Here is a 20,390-nt window from a genome sequence, read left to right on the forward strand (position 1 = left end):
TGACCATTACCTTACGTGGTAGAGCTCAACGGACCGCAGTTTTCATGATCAGTGACTCCAAAACCCCTATATTTTCAGAGCGATTGTGTCGATTTATGTTGATTTGACCTTGAACTAGACGTGATAGAGGTCAGCGGACTAATGATTCGTCATCAGCGACACCAAAAACGCCCTAATATACTTTCTCAGAGCGACTGTCGATTTATCTTGATTTGACCTTGAAATGACCTTTACCTGGCGTGAAAGAGGTGAGCGGACCGCGGATTCGTGATCAGCCACCCCAAAAACCCCCTTGTAACATGGTTTCGTCAAATAGTCCGAAATTTAGTTTTTTTTTGTAAACCTGTATTATTTATGATATGATTGATATTTATTTTACAAATACTAATATTTTATTATTGCTGCAAAATGGATTTTTTGGAATTAATTAAAAAAGTGTTATTAGTAAGTAATTTATTTATGAAAATTATATCAAAAATTTTAATAAATAAATTTGAACTTACAGGAAATTTTAATATTTATTATTTTTCTTGATTAAATTTTGAATTTTAGATTTTATTACAGGCACCGTCCTTTTAATTTTTGATGTACCAATAATAATGTGTAATAAGAAAATTAAATGGCTAAATACACCAGGTGGGGTTGAGCTGCTAAAAAGCTATCTAGATCCATCTTTTTAGAGCAGATTAGTCCCAGTCTGCTACTCGATACTATTGACTGTGCTTCTCCAGTTCTTTCTATCCTCTGTCTTTTTCTGCTAGTCTCTAATTCCTGCCCTATATAAATTTTCCTTTACTTCCTGTAACCATTTATTCTAGTTCCTCCGCGTCTCCTTCTAACTCCGGGTTTCCATTGTAAAATTGAGTTTATAGTTGTTACGCTACCTGCTCTCCATATATGCCCCAACCATCTAACACTGTGCTGAAATCTGAAAATCTGGAATAATATCTACCCGGGTCGAAACATTTTTTTTAATATATGAAAATAGTTATTTATGAAACAGTTCGTGAAGTATGCTTTTTACGAATGCACGTGATGTTTAGAGCACAAGCGACAACGGAGCGAGTGCTATACATCGCTTAAGTTCGCAAAAAGTACTTCACGCCCAGTTTCATACAATATTTTATCTACGATAAACAAATAAAAAACTGTAACTCTTCATCACTGGAATTCATTCCTATTCTACAATTTTTAGAACTTATTTAAACATTCTAATTTCTTTCAAACCACAAAACTGTCAAATTTTTTTTTGTAATTTATTGCTCATTATGTCATTACCATGACAACGCGAAAGTTAAGGATATTTGATTATATGAAAGTGTGTCAAAAACAGTGCGAAAAAGTAAATCCCGTTTAAAATACATTGTTACTTCACGCACACGTTATCCATTAAATAGATCGATGCAGATCGGCCTTATATCGGATCCTCTACTATTAGTTCGTTCGCTGACGGTAAAATATTGCAAAACCCATAAATTTTAAAAAACCGCTTAGATCAGGGGTGGGCAATTACTTTTAAGCGCGGGCCAAAATGAAAGTTTCAAAATGTCTCTCGGGCCGGAGGACTATACCGGATATGTACGCTGTGCCCACGCGAATTTTTTTGGTGTAGTTTATTCCCTGCCCAAGAAATAAATACTATAAGTATTATTTTAAAGCATTTGGACAAAGAAATTTGACTGTTAATAATTAGAAAATGGTAATAATAAATTGTCCTACTTGGGAATACATGCGAAAAACTTGTGCCCAGTAAAATATGTCACGTAATTGAAAAAAAAATGGTCATTATATTAAATCATAAGAAGATCCAGAAAAAGAACCAGATAAAAAATGAAGATATTGAGCAAGTGGACAAAATGAAATACTTACTTAGGAGTCTGGATTACGGAAGATTTAAATTCGAAATCATAAATTCGATCAAGAATAGAGCAATTGAGGGTAGACTTTTTGAAGATGAGGACATTTCTGAGTCACCAAAGACTCAATCTGCAAATCTGATATTAGTTGATAAAATGCTGTATATCCACTCTATTCTTTTTTATGGTGCCGAAGCTTGGATTGTTAATGCTGACTTAATGAGAAAGCCGGAAGCTTTTGAGATGTGGCTTTTTGGGAGAATTTAGAAAATACCATGGACCGATCATATACGAACAAAATGATGTTGCACGAAATGGAAAGAGACAGAGAACTTTTGACCTCCATTAAAAGGAGACAGACAGCATATTTACGGCATGATATGTACGAGTTGTTCGAAGGAAAAAGGGGTCCTGGTAGACGACAAATATTCTGACTGAAAACATTTGAGACTGGACCGGGTTAAACACACAGACGCTTTTAAGAAAAGCAGAAAATAGAGACGAATTTGCAATGGTGTTTTAGCCAACCTTCATTAGTGGAGTCGGCGTTAGAAGAATAATAATAAATTAATGGTAATTAAATAAATCAGTTATTGAAAGATTTTATTTTCTTATTTATTTATATTTTAACGATACAAATTAATTTATATTGATACATATTTTGTAAATATACCTAATATTAAATAAAATTATAAAAAAAAGACAAACATTAAACGTTAAAATTAATAGAATACTCATTATAAGTATAACTTCTATAATAGTTAATGCGAAACGTGAAATCGCGAATGTTCATGTGATATTATTTCTTCAAAATTGGGATCCAAATCACTTGTAGCAATCCTTAATACCGAGTGTAGATTTTCGTCAGTAATTTGTGATCGATATTTATTTTTCGTGGAAACCATCAACGAAAAAGTTCTTTCACAAATATATGTCGAACCAAATAAAACTAGGTATTTTTGAACATAGTTTAAAAAATGTTTAAAATGTTCTGTATTCAAAGCACCGTAGAAAGCACTCAATTCGTTTGATTGAACATTTTCTTTTAATAAATTATTTGCCTGTAAGTCAATTAATTCTAGCTGAATTTCAACAGGAGCTTCTTGCACATCGAAATTGAAAGGTTGACTAATTAATGACAAAGGTTTTTCAATAGCTTTGAAATCTTGAAATCTTCTTTGGAATTCAGTATGCAGGTCTTGTGTTACTGAACTATATTTAAGAAAATCAGAATTTTTCAATAATTCTCGTCGTGTTTGTAATGATGGGAAGTGGTTTAATATTTTTTTATTAAAGTTCTCAGCAAATAAGTTTAGTTTTATCATAAATGCTTTGACATTTGAGTGCATATTGAAAGCGAACTGGTTTTTCCCTTGTAAATTTACATTAAGTTCATTTAAATATTTTACAATATCTACAGAAAACGACAAATCGTTTAGCCATGCCTCATTTTGCAATTCAGGAAAATCATGTAGTTTTTCTTTTATCGACAAGAAGGATACTATTTCATCAAGCAAATATTGAAATCTGTCCAAAACTTTACCGATGCTAAGCCATCTCACCTCAGTGTAGTAAGGAATTTCGTAAAAGTCACTTTCAATTTCTTTCAAAAATTCAACAAACTGTCGATGATTTAAGGCACGTTCCCGGATAAAATTTACAACTTTTGTCACAACAGTAACGACGTGATTCAATTTTAAAACTTTTCTACATAACACTTCTTGATGAATAATGCAGTGTAAAAATAATATGTCTTGTTCTGGCTGCAACTGTTTTACTTTGTCGCTGATTCGTTTTAGTAAGCCCACATTTTTCCCTGTTAAACTAGGACAGCCATCCGTAGTGATGCTTACTATTTTGTTCCAAGGTAAATTTACTTTAACTAAACACTCTTCAACAGCGTTAAAGAAGTCTTCACCGGTAGTTGTATCTTTCATTGGATGCACACTAAGAAGTTCCTCGCGAATTTCACATTTTTTGTTAATGCCCCGAATAAATATTAATAATTGATTTGTGTCAGTAATATCGCAGGACTCATCCAACGCCAGAGAACAATATGTAAAATCAGCAATTATTGTTTTTAGCTGGTCGAGTAAATTTCCTGAAATATTTTCGATCCGTCGTACTATTGTTCTCCTTGACAGGCTTAAATTTTCAAAAATATGTTTTTTTTCAGGACAACATATCTCCGACACTTCTACCATGCACTGTTTAACAAATTCTGCTTCAGAAAAAGGTTTACATAACTTAGCAATTTTGTGTGCAATAACATAACTTGCTTGTGTGGTAGATTTCTCGATGTTACTTTGTTTGCTAAAAATATTTTGTTGTTTATTTAAGTTTTTTGCTAAGTTGTCTGCAGCATTTTTAAGTTCTTCTAAAGAAAACGATGCATATTTTGGATGTTTTGATGTAAAATGCCTCTTTAAATTATATTCCTTGAAAACAGCAATGGTTTAATGGCAAACTAAACAAATTGCTTTCTTACCAATGTTCGTAAAAAGGTATTTTTCTGTCCATGCTTCATTAAAATTTCTGCATTCCAAATCAACTTTTCTTTTTTTAGATTGTATCATTTTGCAAATGCTTACAAATAAATATTTTAATACAATAAAATACAAACAATGTTTTCAAATTTTACTCACAAAATGTCCTCCACTTTTTCAATTTATTATATATTTGCAAAATAACACACTGTATCAAAAGAAATATGAGGAGTAATAGGAAATACGACCAGTGCTAAATCAAAATAAACTTATACGCGTCTTTCGAAGTAGTTGTAAAACTTCGGCAAAAATCGGTAACAATGAATTTTATGCTGAAGTAGGTATTCCAAACAACCATACTTAATTCAGATTTAATAAATAAAGAATCATATTATTGGGACCAAAGTGCTGAGGTATTTAGATCATAAACTGTCAGTGATATGGTTGAAATAGATACCCAAACACCGAGTGCTTGTCTTGAGACCTTGAGAGTTAAATACGATTATTAATACCGAATAAACAATTATGAATCTCCGGGGATTTCCCTATATTTTAAAAGAAATTTAAAGTAAATAGTTACAATTAAACAGTTTTTAAAAATATAGTTAGCTAAGGCTGTTCGTAATTATAATACTCTCTATTATTTATATATTTAATAATTTATGTGAACACTATGCAAACTATTACTGTTGATTTCAACAAAATCACATAAAAGGGATTAAAAAGATTAGGTACTTGCGGGGTTTTTCAACGGGCCGGACAAAGTAAGCGAAAGGGCCGGACCCGGCCCGCGGGCCGGCTTTTGCCCACCCCTGTGCTATAGCCTTATTCTTTAACTATATCGCTGTAATAACATTGTTTCTAGACAGGTAAATTATCATTGTATACTGGGCGTACCAATCAAACTGGTTTTTTTTCAATTTTCACAACACCCTGTGGAATATTCTAGCCTTTATACAATATTGAAATTAAAACCCAACTATAGCCCCAGGTTTTCTTAACGTTCTGTTTGTTATTCATTCGCTTATGTTGGATAATAAAAAAGTTAGGGACTTTAACAACTAAACATGTTCTTTATCAATACATGGTGTTTCTAAATAAGTGCGACAAACTTTAAGGGGTAATTCTGCATGAAAAAATAATGATCGTTTACTTGATAAAGCTATGTCCGCAAATGCTTGCAAATATAAAATTCTTTTGCCAAACGATCATTATTTTTTCATGCAGAAATTACCCCTTAAAGTTTGTCGCACTTATATTTAGAAACACCTGTATCGATAAAGAACATGGCTAGTTGTTAAAGTCCTTAACTTTTTATTATCCAACGTAAGCGAATGAATAAAAAAACAGAATGTTAATAAAACCTGGAGCTATAGTTAGGCTTTGATTTAAATATATTATAAAGGCTAGAATATTCCACAGGGTGTTGTGAAAATTGAGAAAAAAAAAACCCAGTTTGATTGGTACACCCGGTATACAATGAAAATTTACCTGTCTATCAACAATATTATCATAGCTATTTTGTTAAAGAATAAGGCTATAACATATTAAAAAAAATTACTTAAATCGGACAACAGGTTTGGGAGATACGAGACATCAAAAATTACCCATTTTTTTGGGGTGCCCGTTTTTCGTGCCGGTGAGTGTAGATTAAATTAGAAGTTCATTGTAAAAAAGGAAGTAAACAAAAACACGAGAAAAATGAATTTATATAAGTAAATAGGTAAGTAAATATTATAGATTAAAATAAGTACAGAAAATATATAATTATAGAGATATATAATCACTTATTGTACCTTCATTTAAGGCTAATTTAAAAGTAAAGCAGATATGCTATTATTCATGTTTAAAAACAAAAGGCACACAAAACACTAAGTACGATTAGGACCGCGAATCTACAACAGATAAATGTCTGGAAACCGTTACACAGGGTTGCCAAAAAACGGAAGTCACACCGAGCGGTGTGGTATACGGAAGACGCTACGCGTTGTGTACATAGCCTGTATAGTAGCACGGGAGCGACACTAGCGCTGGTGATATACCGTCGAACTAAAATCTGATCTTATGAGTATGTTAGATACGATATGACTTCCAGCGAAATTTTTAATATAAGCCTTCTGATACCATCTAGTAGCCAAATTCGTAAAAATATAGGCAAAACGTTGTGACTTCCGAAATCGGAAGTCATAACGGTATATATGAAGTAACAACGTATTACGAGAATCTACTTTGGAAGTCACATGGATACATGTATCAATATATATATATATATATATATATATATATATATATATATATATATATATATATATATATAAATAAAATCCTGACATACTGACACATTTAATAAATCAAGTTATTTTTATACTACAATCTTGCGTTTATTCAACTCCACATATTTATGTCGCATATGCATTTTATTATATAAAGATTTTTATTTCTCTGGTTTAAAAGTGAAATTACTTCATTGTACAAATCAGCGTTTTTTGAGGTCATTGGTTTATTATTGAGAAAGGTTTTTTTTGCTGAGGCATTATTTTGAATATAGGTCAAGTTTATATTTAAAACATAAAGAGATTATACGCAGAACAAGAAAAACTTGGACAGGAAATTGCAAAAATCTTGACTAATATTAAAAAACTGAACAAAGAAAGGCGTACTACAGAATATTTAAACATAAGGCGGCAGACAGTTGAAGAATTGTGGAATGACTTTGCGGAACAACATAATGAAATTGTAGAAAAAGGTTCAAAAGATGATAAATATTTTACATCTAACTATTACGAACAAGTACAGAAAAAATATGAAGAAACGAAAAAGGCTTTAGAGGAGTTTATTAAAAATTCATACAAGTCTTCGATAAAAATTAGAGAAGTAGAAATTAGAATGGGAAAACTTCATAATTTATTGGAAGACGACGAAAACTGAAGATATACAAGAGGATTTAAAAGAAGAGGTACAAAAAATAGATGCTTTAGTAATGGAAATAACTGTGGAAAATGAACAGGATGCACTAGAAGCTGAAATAGAAAGATTTTATACGATGAAAAGAAGGGTGCGGTCGATTATAAAAGTAAATAAGAGATTGGAGGCGGAAGGATGCAAGAAAGAAAAAATAATACTACCTCAGGCGAAGTTACGAGGCTTGGGGAACATTTTTTGATATTTTTAAACATTTGATACATGAGAATAATCAACTATCAAATGTGGAAAAAATGCAGTATCTGAATACAAGCCTCCGAGGAGAAACAAGTAGAATAATACAATATTTAAACACAACAGAAGGAAACTACAGTGCTGCGTGGAAAATGTTGCAAGATCGGTACGATAATCCGAGGATGAATCTATTTATATTAATAGACAAGATACTTCAGGCTGCGGAGATAAAAGAAGCGTCAGCAAAGGCGCTTAAAAAATTACATGATACTATCCACGAATGCTTAGAAGCGATTAGTGGACTAGGTATAATGACAGAGTCCTGGAGTCCTCTTATAGCAAGAATAAGCATGTTAAAGTGGGACACAGAAACCAGGAGATTATATGAAACGTCAATTCAAGACAGTAGGGACATTCCGACATATAAGTCAACACAGGAATTCCTACAAAGAAGATTCCAGACATTGGAGATGTTGGAAAAAGAAAGGAAAAGGACAGATCACAAACAGCAGGCAAAGAAGAAGATAACCTGTGTGGTATGTCATGAAGAACATAAACTGTACAAATGTCCAAAGTTTCTAAGTCTACAAGTACGTGAAAGAAACAAAATCGTAAAGGAAAAGCAATGGTGCGGTAGATGCCTACTACATAAAAAGGAAGTACCATGTCATTCCACTTATAGATGTGCAGAATGTAATGGACAGCATAGCTCATTACTACACATGTCAGAAGGTCAGTATGATAACAGAAGAAATTCTGAAAACAGAAGGCCACGAAATAGACCCAATTCTAGTGGGTCAGAAGGTCAGCATGATAACAGAAGGAATTCTGAAAAAAGAAGGCCACAAAATAGACCCAATACTAGTGGGTCAGAAGGTCAGTATGATAACAGAAGGAATTCTGAAAACAGAATGCCAAAAAATAGTCCCAATTCTAGTGGGACCAGAGATGACAATAGTTACGATGGATCGTCAAAGAGACAAGAGAATACTGTGAGCTGTTTAAGTCATCAGAATGAAGAAGTGCTACTTGCAACGGCATTAGTACGAGTAAGAGACTCAAAAGGAAGCTCACAATTGATGAGAGCATTGATTGACCAAGGCTCGCAGTCATCATTCATTACGGAGCAGGCTGCTACAAGTCTCGGAATAAAAAGAAAGGCTGTCCACGCTCAGATATCTGGAATAGGTAATGAAGACCAAAAGACGTCGAAATGGAGCGTGACAGTAAACTTAGAGGCGCATTTCAAAAATGAATTTGAGATGAAGACCGAAGCACTTGTGCTACAAAAAATAACAAAGAATCTACCGGAAAAGGAGATCCAAATAAAAGAAAGGAACCCTAGGAACTCAGTCCTGGCTGATCCAAATTTTAATGAAACAGGCCCGATAGATATACTATTAGGAGCCAAAGCATATAGTTTGATATTACTGGATGGAGTAGATCGAACGAATAATGGTTTGCTCGCCCAAAATACTAAATTGGGTTGGATAATGTCAGGGGTAGCACAGCAAGAGCACACCCCGCACATACAAGTACTCAGTATGTTCTGTAGGCGACAGATGCCTAGATATTCGGAAGTACCTAAAAATAAAGCCATAGAGCAAACTATAGATATTAAAAAAGAGTTGAAATTGGTTGAAACAAATACCAATGAAATAAAATCAGCTAATAGCAAAATAGAAACTTCTGTAGTCGAGCTTGATTTCATGGAATTAGAGCCAACCCAAACTGCAGAAGAAACTAATTTCGATTCGGGAAGAAAGACACCCGAGGGAAAGGATTCTAAATCGCTTATACTTGACGAAGAAAATCCCAAGACAATCAATGAAAGGGTTGATGATTTAATGACTCAATACCATAAATATGTTCAAAAAATTTCTGATATCGAGGGTACAGACCAAAATAAAACTAGAATGGTTGTACAAGAGACAGAAAGTATTAAAATTGACTCAAAGGAAATAGAACAGCTTAATAAAAGTATAGAAAATACAGAATGTTCGAGAGCTGTTGAAAATAAAGTTGCCAAGAATCATGTAATACAGTTAGAACAAGTTAATAATAATATAGAAGATGGAAAAATTTATATAAACAGTCCGAAGAAATTGATTTGAAAGAGATAGAAGTAAATGTCCACATGCCCAGTGATGGCATGGAGGAAAATTTAAATTTTGAAAAGTTAAATACAGTTTTTAGTGCACAGCAAAATGTCTTACACACTGAAACTTTTCAGAGAAAAACTATTGTAACAGTTAAGGATACGGAATTTACCGAGAAACATAAAACTAACAAGGTTAAATTGGCAGAACAACAAATAAGTACAATAATTCCAAATGCATTTTTTAATAAATGCGATAATATTCGAGGAAAAAGAGAATATGCTGTTAACTTACATGAACCAGGAAGGTTTCAAATAAAATTAGTTGAAAAGTTAGCAGAATCTAAAAATAAAATTATAAAAATTAAACCTAGTAATGTTAAAACTGCTGAAGAAGGCTTAATTGAAATATAATATTTTAGCAAAGTCATAACACTTCGAAATAGAAAAACAACTAGTTTGACATACAAGTTATTACAAATAGTCAGAGAGCCCAACGCACGAAAGGCAAAAAGAGGATTTAGATTGTGGGAAAAAATTATTCGTTATAAGTATAATACATTTAATATTTCCATTTTAAAACGGTCAAATGCAGACCTGAAAAGGAGGAAAAAGTCAGCACGTATGCATATAGTGAGAAAATTAGTCAATTTTGCCACAGCTCTTCCATTGTCGGTAAAAGATGGCGTTGGTGTCTTGTTGTTGGTCCCAAGGAATCTACTTGCAGTAGATTTTTAAAAGCCGATCAACATACCCGATCATAATGTAGCTATTCGGGGAGATTAGTTCCTCCATGAGAGTTCGAAAAAACACAGCATCACAACCAAATTTAATTAACACTTTAAAACAGTTTCATCTAGAACAGTTTCACTTAAATATATTAGATTTGAATTAAACAGATTAGCTGAATCATAAATTCTAAATATTCAATTTATAGGTAGCACTGCTCGGGTGAGATAATAATTCAAAAACCGAGTGAATAAGTGTTAGGATTATTGTTATATTATTATTTTATATTATAATGTGTTTAAACATTTTCTATTGGTCGTCTTTCTTTTAAGTGGCCAATATGTTCAATCTCAAAGTAATCCCTTAATTTGTAATCTCACATTTTTTCTTAACTTCCTAAACTTTTATAGTTTCACCATGTATAATTGAAACATTGGGAAACATCGAGTAATATTTTAATAATTAGAATCCATTCAACCTGCAAACTTAGTAAATTGTCAAATAATGTATTTTCCAATTGAACTTTAAGTTTTGCAATAGCTTCCTTTAAACTGTAGTTGCAACCTTTCAAAACGCAAGGTCCGTAGTTCGGTTGTCATGCAACTTATTGATGAATTGTATATTTGACGAGATTATAAATTTACCTAGGGGACTATTTTGGGTTGCAGTCTAATTGAAATAGTTACCTCGTTAACAAGTGCGTAAGTCGTTGTTAGAAGTTACGCCGAGTGTAATTATTATCAGTAGCTGTCATTAAAGGCAGTCTATCATAGAAAGTTACCTGAACATCATCTATAGTGTAATTACGTAGCTGTCAATAAAACCATATTTTTACTCCACACTCAACATTTATTTACCATCGTCGATCGAGAAGAAGCGGAAAAAGGGGCATCACAAAGCAATTCGATCCTGAGATCTACGTCGAATTGTCCACTACGCTTTTAAAAAGCTTTTAATAACGGATACGATTCACACATCATAAGCAAGCTCATTCATAAAAGACAGCTCAAGGTCTTACTACATGCTGCGTTCCCTAGGGATTTGACAACCAAACCTACTTATGCTTCCATACCCTTCCACGAAGACAGACTATCTGGAGATGTTTCAAAGATTATAAAAAGATCAGTAGATAACGTTCAAATTTCTTTTAAAGTATCCAACAATTTAGGACAGTCTTTATCCAACTCCAAAGATAGTATCAACTATATGAATCGTAGTGGTGTTTATAAACTACAATGTTTTGACTGTGATGCCACTTACATAGGAAGAACTTGTAGATCAGTTGCTTCTCGCTGTCTTGAGCACACCCAAAAGAGAAAACACCTCTACTTTTTCACAACATCTTAAAGAGAAAAAACATAATCTGAACATCCCAGATGACGTCTCTCTTCTACACAACATCCCACAGAAAGACTTCGTAAAGTTGGACTTGTACGAGGACCTAGAAATAGTCAAGGAAAAACAAAAAACTCCAAACTGTGTCAATCCTGAGCTTGTCTTATACATCCTTCCCACATTATGAGACAGTTCTACACCTCTGTCACCCCATTGTGATCTTTTATTAAACTTCCACATACCGTAACAACTTCCAATCATTCGCATAAAATCGATAACTTGAAATCAACACAAAATTACTTTTCTAAGCCCTACATGTTCACATAAGAGGACTTATTAACGTTCATCAAGTTTTCGGTATAATGTGTAATGTGGTTTGCCTATCTCTTTCACGCAAACATTTTAACTTTTACATCAAGTTTATTTTCATTTTAACAGATGATTTACCACAGTGGGAGCAACTGATTTTATTGTACATAATTTAACAAACTTTACAATAAATATCACAAACTAACAGGGAAATTGTAACTTCCTGTAGAACTGTCACTTCTGTCATGTCATCATTCAGAATTTCCGCTATCAAAGTCACTTGCCACCATACAGCCATGATGTGAACAAGTCAAATTCGAGCTCAATGGTACCTAGAGCAGGAAACATTGGCTATTTTTAACATCCATGTTTAAATAATGAATGGGTTGAATGTTTGAGTCCATACTATTGTCGTAAATAACAGAGAGACGTTCTCACAAACAATTTATTTTACAACTGACGACCGGTTTCGATGTCTACAATATTCACAGCATCTTCAGGTCACGGTAAAAGTAAAATTAAATGCTACAAATAACAAAAAACCAGAGTTAGTTACGTGGTCTGGTTGAAATCAAAGGGTAATGATCAAGCCAATATTAAAGTATATATATTTATGCATACATATAAATACTCACATGTACGTAAATATGGTGTATAACCCTCACACTCACATACATGCACGCATTCAAATGTAGTGGCAACAAAAGTATGTCAAGTATAAGATATACACTTACTTTCCGGTATAAGGGAAGAATATAGTAGTATTCAATATCATATTTTTTCTCTATACTATGCTAAAGGGAGAGTTGGTAGAGGGACAGATTTGAATGTAATACAATTACAGGTGTCTAAAAATAAATCAGTAAAATCAAAATAACTATTACAATAATAACTAAATAAACAAATTTATAAGCACATATTTGATTTAATCAAGAAAAAATATCAAAATTTTGAGTTATGTCACTTCTCTTTTAAAATGTTCATCACATTTTTAAAATTAACGAAAAATATCTAGGACACTTCTCGAAATACAACAGTTTTTGTGATAAATACTGATAAGTTCACGTCGAATGTCAGAGCATAAGTGAAAACTGTGATTGTTCGGAATAAAAGTATTCATTTTCATCAAAGAAATAATGACACTACCGCCATCTTTCGTAGTTGGATGTAAACATATAATATGTGATATTTTTTCTGATAAAAATTTTCGACATTTGGAGTCAATTTCACAAGATAACTCGATTTATGCACTTTTGAGTTGTGTCACTTTTCTTCCGGATAAGCGAGATGTGCTTTTACATTGTTCTCACCGGTGAGTTCTCATATGTGCTTTTAAACTAGAGTCATGTGAAAACTGTCTTGAACATAGTTTGCATGTGAAAGGCTTTTCACCAGTATGCACTCTCATATGCGATTTTAAATATACTTTCACTGAAAATTGTTTGGAGCAAATTTCACATTCAAATGGTTTTTTACCAGTATGCACTGTCATATGTGATTTTAAAGCTTGTTTCGTTGAAAATTGTTTATTGCAAATTTCACATTCAAATGGTTTTTCACCGGTATGCACTCTCATATGCCTTTCTACAGACGCCTTTGTTGAAAATTTTTTGAAGCAAATTTCACATTTAAACGATTTTTCACCAGTATGCACTAGCATATGACTAGTCAAATTTGCGTTTCTTGAAAATTTTTTAGAGCAAATTTCACATTCAAATGGTTTTTCACCAGTATGCACTCTCATATGTCTAGTTAAATGTGTATTTGTTGAAAACTGTTTGGTGCATATTTCACATTCGAATGGTTTTTCACCACTATGCACTCTCATATGCGACTTTAAAGTTTGTTTCCTTGAAAATTGTTTGATGCATATTTTGCATGTGAAAGGTTTTTCACCAGTATGCGTTCTCATATGGAACTTTAAACCCTGCTTCAGTGAAAACGTTTTGGTGCAAATTTCACAATTAAACAGTTTTTCACCAGTATGCACACTCATAATATGCGATTTTAAATATAATTTCAATGAAAACTGTTTCTTGCAAATTTCACATTCAAATGGTTTTTCACCAGTATGCACTCTCATATGTAGTTTTAAAGAATAACTTGTTGTTAATTGTTTGGAGCATATTTCACATTCAAAATATTTTTCTCCGATGCTCACATCCGTAGTAGCAGTTAAATTTTGGTTGTTATTTCCGGGATATTTTAATATTGCATTGCATTCATCATTTTGGATGTCTTCGCAAGAGACACCTAAAATAATAATTATCTGTTAAATCAGTATAATTTATAACAACACAGTAGTATTTATTTATTTATTTACTGAAATATACATCCACCAGGTATAAACCACTAAAGGTGTACATATACTACATTCGCTCTCGCGAGATTTTTTTTGACACATTCGGAATAGGAAACATACAACACAAAAATTCCTACCTCACACAATTAACTGCTAAAATCAACTCAAATCAACTTAATCGTTCATTAAAAAAAAGAAGAATTATTAGAAATAGTGGGAGTGTCTACTAATCTCACACAATTTTGTGAAGTTTATTTCTACAAAATATTTTTATTTTTTACAATAGATAATTTTCTCATTTGTTATCAATACATTATAATGGTGTAAATAAATAATTATTGATTGGCGTAAGGTTTGTGTTATTTTTATGTCTGTTTACTATTAATAATATTGGATATGAGCAGGTGCGTTGGTTTTGTAGTAATTTCCAGTCACTTCTGATAACTGAACTTTTCAAAAAAGAAATTACTAACGTCAGTGTCAAAGTGAATCTCGATAGAGCGAATTCAGTATAAGAAAACTACATTGACTGAACACTTGATGACAAAATATAAAATAAAATAAAGAATAACCAAAAATGTTTCTGTTGTTAATACACATACACAATAATAAAAAAACAAAGACCTTAATAAAGGAAAATAACATGACATCAATTCGATAAGCTATTGCGTATTTCGCGTTTAAAGATGTTAAAACTAAGAAAAAAAAATGTCCACAGATCCTTAAGTTATTTACACTTCTGCACATACTTTTTATCGGACAATAGAAATTATGTTGCGAATTAGGCACCGAAATATGAAAAGTTACACCTGAACGTGACACAGCTCGTAGTACATTAAAGTCTATAAGACTAAGCAAAACATCGCTATTAATTAGGCAATTGACAATTTGGAAGATGAATATTAGGCCGTTTATTTCACGCTGCATACGCAGTGAATGGAATCCAAACTCAGAAAGGAGTAAATTATAGCTATTGCCTCTAACCGGATATCTGTTATATTTTTTGAGGTAACAATATCTTAAGAATCTTTTTTGAACAGATTCAAGATTAGAGACAAGTTCTGCATGATTAGGATTCCATACCACGCTGCAGTAATTAAGTTTACTACTAACTAGTCCAAATTATAAACTACGCAAAGCTTCAACAGACGTTACATCTCTGCAGCTTCTAATAATATATCCTAAAAATTTGGTTGCTTTAGAGACCACGGTATTAATATGAGTTGAGAATGTTAATTTACTGTCAAATATAACACCAAGATCTTTAAACTCTGAGGTAGAAGACAGTAAAATGTTGTTGACCTTATAATCGAAATGTATGTTATTGATCTTTCGGGTATAGGACATTACTTTACATTTCTTTGTATTGAAGAATAGTTGATTATTGAAACACCATTCATTAATGGCAGAGATATCCTGTTAAAGTTTAACGCAGTCGGAAATACGATTAATTTTGCGAAATATTTTCATATCGTTCAGTGTTTCAGAGTCTATGATGGAGCAGATATCATTAACAAAAAGAAGAAATAATAAGGGACCCAGATTTGATCCCTGAGGTACTCCAGACGTGGCAACAAAACGAAAAGATCGAAAGCCTTGATATTCTACGAACAAACTCCTATCAGTTAAATATGATTTCAGTAATATTTGAAAGTTATTGGAAATTCCAAACTGATCTAATTTTGTTACCAATTTATTGTGTGAGACTCGGTCAAATGCTTTACTGAAATCAGTGTATACGACGTCCACCTGTTGTCTTGAATCTAAAGCTGACGAAACATATTCTGTAAATATACAAAGATTTTTTGCCGTACTCCGAGCTTTCACAAAACCATGTTGACTGCTGGTAATCAAACAACGCACATGAGCATACAAGTAATCTGTCGAGATAATTTCGAACAATTTAGAGAATGCTGATATAAGAGCCAAAAGTCGATATATCAGAGTTTGAACCTGATTTAAAAATAGGACAAACTCTTGTATTTTCCCACGCAGTTGGAAATATTGTTGTCTTAAGAATGAGGTTAAAAATTACAACTAGTGATTCTATGAATGACTCGACGTGACATTTAAGTATCGAAACAGGAGAATTATCAGGACCGCAGGAAAATTTATTTTTTAAATTTCTTTGCACCTTCTTATTCGATTCCTTCCAGAAAATACTAGGTTAACTGTAGGGGAAGGGTGGTGGGCAAGTCGACATACTCGAAGGTAAAATCGATTTATTTTGAAAAATGTAAAAGGTAACATGAATTAAAAAGCGCCATAATACAAACAAAACATTCTTTTTTAATATTTATCAAGTGAAAAACAAAATCAGAACTCCATTTTAAAACTGTAAATGTAAAACAAAAAAGAGTCAAAATGTCATCTTGCCCTACCCTAGAGGGCAAGACGGCATATACGTGGATTTATACATAAAGTGATCAATTATCACAACATAATTCGCAAATAAAGTTCTTAGCCTTCATTGATAGTCCTGCACACTCTGCATGAGCCCACATTTTACACATTTGGCAACGTAACCAGCCTTCTTGACATTTGGATAGGCTATATAACTCATTGCAATAGAGGCATGCACAATCATCGTCGTCGTCATCATTAAAGGGCTCTTCATAGTCTGATTTATTTTCATAGATTTTAACTGCCGCACTTCGTTCACTTTTTCTTAATTTTCCGGTTGTCTTATCTCGACAATCTTTTTGAGTGTCTTTATCTCCACATTCTAAGGTACCATCAAACACATTTTTCTTTACTGAGTTTTGCTTATTTCCTCTTACCTCTCTCGCTTTCTTAATATTCTGTTGTTCGCGAAGACTCTGGAGGTATGGACTCGTGGTAAGAACATCTTGGTAACTATTGGCCTTTCTTCTTCTGGACTTTCTTGCATTTCCCTGAGGAAGAGGTGAAATTTGCAACAAAACGTTTGTGACGTTATTAGCTGAAGACTCTACACGTTCATGTGGCTTTGTATTTACTGTTGTAGATGACTGCGGATCTTCTTCATTCAAATGTTCTGCTGCAGCGAAACATGCACCCGGATTAAGGGATTCAGTGTTTGCATTATCGGCCTCAAGTGGTACGTCAGTTACTGTGCTGGGCAAATACATGTGTTCTGGAAATATATCCGGGTTGAAAGGTAAGATCCCTGTTGCTTTGAATCCGCTTAAAGCTATCGTTGGTATTGCGGTTTTATTGTAGGCGGAAGAAAAAAGCGAGGCGACCTGATAAAGAGTGATGACACGACTCGGATTTTCCTTCAACCATTGAGTTGCTGCTGCATCGTAGTAGTTACTTAGTGGCTCGAAAAAGCACACATCGAGAGGTTGGAGACGATGTGTGCAATGTGAAGGCAAGCAAAATAGCACCACTGAATTGTTTTTTGCAAGTTCCAATGCTTCTAAATTTTTATGGCTGACATGCCCGTCTAAAATTAGCAGGGCTTTGTTTTTGGTGTTCGGTCGAACATGTTTAATAAAGTGTTCCATCCACTTTAAAAATAGTTCCCCGGTCATGTAACCTGATTCATTGTACAAACATAAAGTCCCAAGGGGCGCTCCGTCGTATAATGTTGGATTGAATTTCTTCCGAGGAAAAATTATAGCAGGTGGAATATAAGTTCCCCCTGAACTCATGCACGCTACTACAGTTGAATATACTCCCCTTTCCCCGCTGGTGATAGCACCCACTTGTTTCTTTCCTTTTAGCGCAAAAATTTTAGAAGTATTTTGTACAGTTGTCAACCCTGACTCGTCCATGTTAAAAATCATACTTTTGTCGATTTCTTCATTATTTATTACGTTACGTAGATTTTTAAAAAAGGTCTTTACTTGTGGTTTGTTAAAACTTTCAGCGCGTGCCATTGATGTTGCCTCTGGCTGACGTAAAGATATATTCGGATGCCTTAGTCGAAAAGAGCGTAGCCAACCTTTGCCTGCAATTTTTTTCGTGTTATTGAATTGATGTTTTAACTTCATTCTCAATGCAAATTCATATGCCAAAATGCGGACATCTACGGTAGTTGAGCCAAAAAATCTGGCTTCCAGTGCTAGCATATGCTCCACTAGAGCCTCTTCTAGTTCTCGATTTAAGGTTGTTTCATGTCTGCCAAGATGCTTTGTTGTACCAACTGCTATTTTATTTCGATTCATGGCACGGCGGCGAAGTGTTGCCTGGGGCACTTGGTAATACCTGCTAGCCTTTAACCAACCCATGCGCTTTTCCGCTACAGCCTGCAACGCTCGCTCCATGTTCTTCTCATTCCATGCCCCTCTATTGGTTTTTCTTTTATAATTAGAAACCATCTGTAAATAAAAACAGCAGTTGCAAATTTTAGGTCATAAAGGCCAAGGGCGGATCTAGGGTGGGACGGGGGAGGAGCAATGGGGATAATTATTCCCCCAGACAGGTCCCACCATAATTTAAATGAATGGAAAAAACTGGATATAAATACTATAGGTAAGAGTATACTAAAAGTAAAAAATATACTAAAAAATATATAGGTACCCATGTTTTTACTTCTATATTAATAGCAAGTGCCCAAAACATTAGTTGAGCATTTTATTTTAAAGGAGTTTTGGATAAAAGTTGGGCCCAGAGTTTTTTTACCCTCCCCCAGAAATATTTCATAGATCCGTCCTTTAGAGGGCAAGATGACACAGCTATATTTCAACTTGCCCGCTAGCTCGGTGATCATAACATGAAAGCATGGTCGGATAAAATATAACCCTAACGGCCAGTTTCACAAGGTAAAGTTAACTTGTGGTTAAGGGATAACCTCAAAATTACCCCAAAATATGCGTTTCAGTTTCATAATTGTTACCCTTCTGGGTATACCTATAAGGGTAACCAACTCCAACCTCTGGTTAAAAATTCTGTGAGTTAACCATACTTCGCCGTTGACCTGAAACTAAAACGCATATTTTGACGTTTCTTCTGGTTATCTCTTAACCACAAGTTAACTTTACTTTGTGAAACCGGCCGTAAGAGCAGTTGCAATATCCTAAGGTAAAGATTAGGAACGCCCTTTTTATCTCCAAAATAAATCACGACAAGAAATTCTACGATGGCATAAATATATAACGAAACATATGGTACTTACATTGGACCAACATACAACAGTGACACAAAAACGTAAATATTTTTTTAAACGTACGGAGCATCCGCACCCAAAGACTATCAAACGATTACTGTGAAGGAGTAGATTCTAACGATCGTACGGACTGAACGAATAATGGACTAGTTTTCGTGGTGGGGGCAGTGTGTCGTCTTGCCCGGCTATGTCAACTTGCCCACCCTTCCCCTATGTGGTATAAATAGCAGACATTTATGTTGAACGAATTCAGTGTATTTTAAAATCTTCGTCACGTTTTCGAATGTACCTTTCGCGGTTTAAATGTAACAAAATAAATTATATTAAATAATTAAATAAAGTATTATGTGCAGTTTTAAATATCTTGTTTGCCATATTACTGAACAACTAGATCCAGATAAAGAGATAAAATGTAGAATCGAGATAGCCCGCACAGCATTTTTAAAAATGAGATCATTCTTCTGTAATAATGGGTCTATTGAATAAAAAGAAGTATTTGCTTTTACTATCTCGTATTTAAGTATTTACTTAATAGTTATTAAATAAAGCATTAAAGAAATGACTTTATTCAATTACTATTAAGTAATTACTTAAATACTTGTAAGTAAAAGCAAATATTTCTTTTTATTCAATAGACCCAATAACTTGCAACTTCGCAATCGTATGAATGTTACTTTTGGTCAACTCTCTTATACGCAGGGCCGCGCCGTCCACGTGTGCACTGTGTGCGGCGCACACAGGCGCCAGCAATTAAGGGGCGCTACTAGAGTTTTCCCAAAAATTTTACGCAGGTCAAAACAACACTTACCCATTTAACGACCTTGCATATCTCAACTTCAAAGGTAGGTAAATTACGCATTGATTTATACAATCTGCATAAACAAGGAAAATCTGGTCCAGCAGAATTTATGCTTTAAAGCCATTGCACAAAAATTTGATAGAAATGTAAGATGCTTTATGTGATATAACACATTCGGATAAATTAATTTAAAATGTCAAGCTAGATATTTAGGATATAAAATATTGT

General features: G+C 33.6%; 1 protein-coding gene across 1 annotated transcript; it reads right to left on the reverse strand.

Moving 5' to 3' along the window:
• Nucleotides 1-15,469: 15,469 nt before the first annotated feature.
• Nucleotides 15,470-18,617, reverse strand: LOC126892621 (uncharacterized). The gene has a single exon (XM_050662225.1). The coding sequence runs from the start codon at nt 18,573-18,575 to the stop codon at nt 16,698-16,700; it is 1,878 nt and encodes a 625-aa protein (XP_050518182.1). The 5' UTR covers nt 18,576-18,617; the 3' UTR covers nt 15,470-16,697.
• Between the last annotated feature and the right edge of the window lie 1,773 nt (nt 18,618-20,390).

This window comes from Diabrotica virgifera, chromosome 9, assembly GCF_917563875.1.
Source record: "Diabrotica virgifera virgifera chromosome 9, PGI_DIABVI_V3a".
Classification (NCBI taxonomy): domain Eukaryota; kingdom Metazoa; phylum Arthropoda; class Insecta; order Coleoptera; family Chrysomelidae; genus Diabrotica; species Diabrotica virgifera.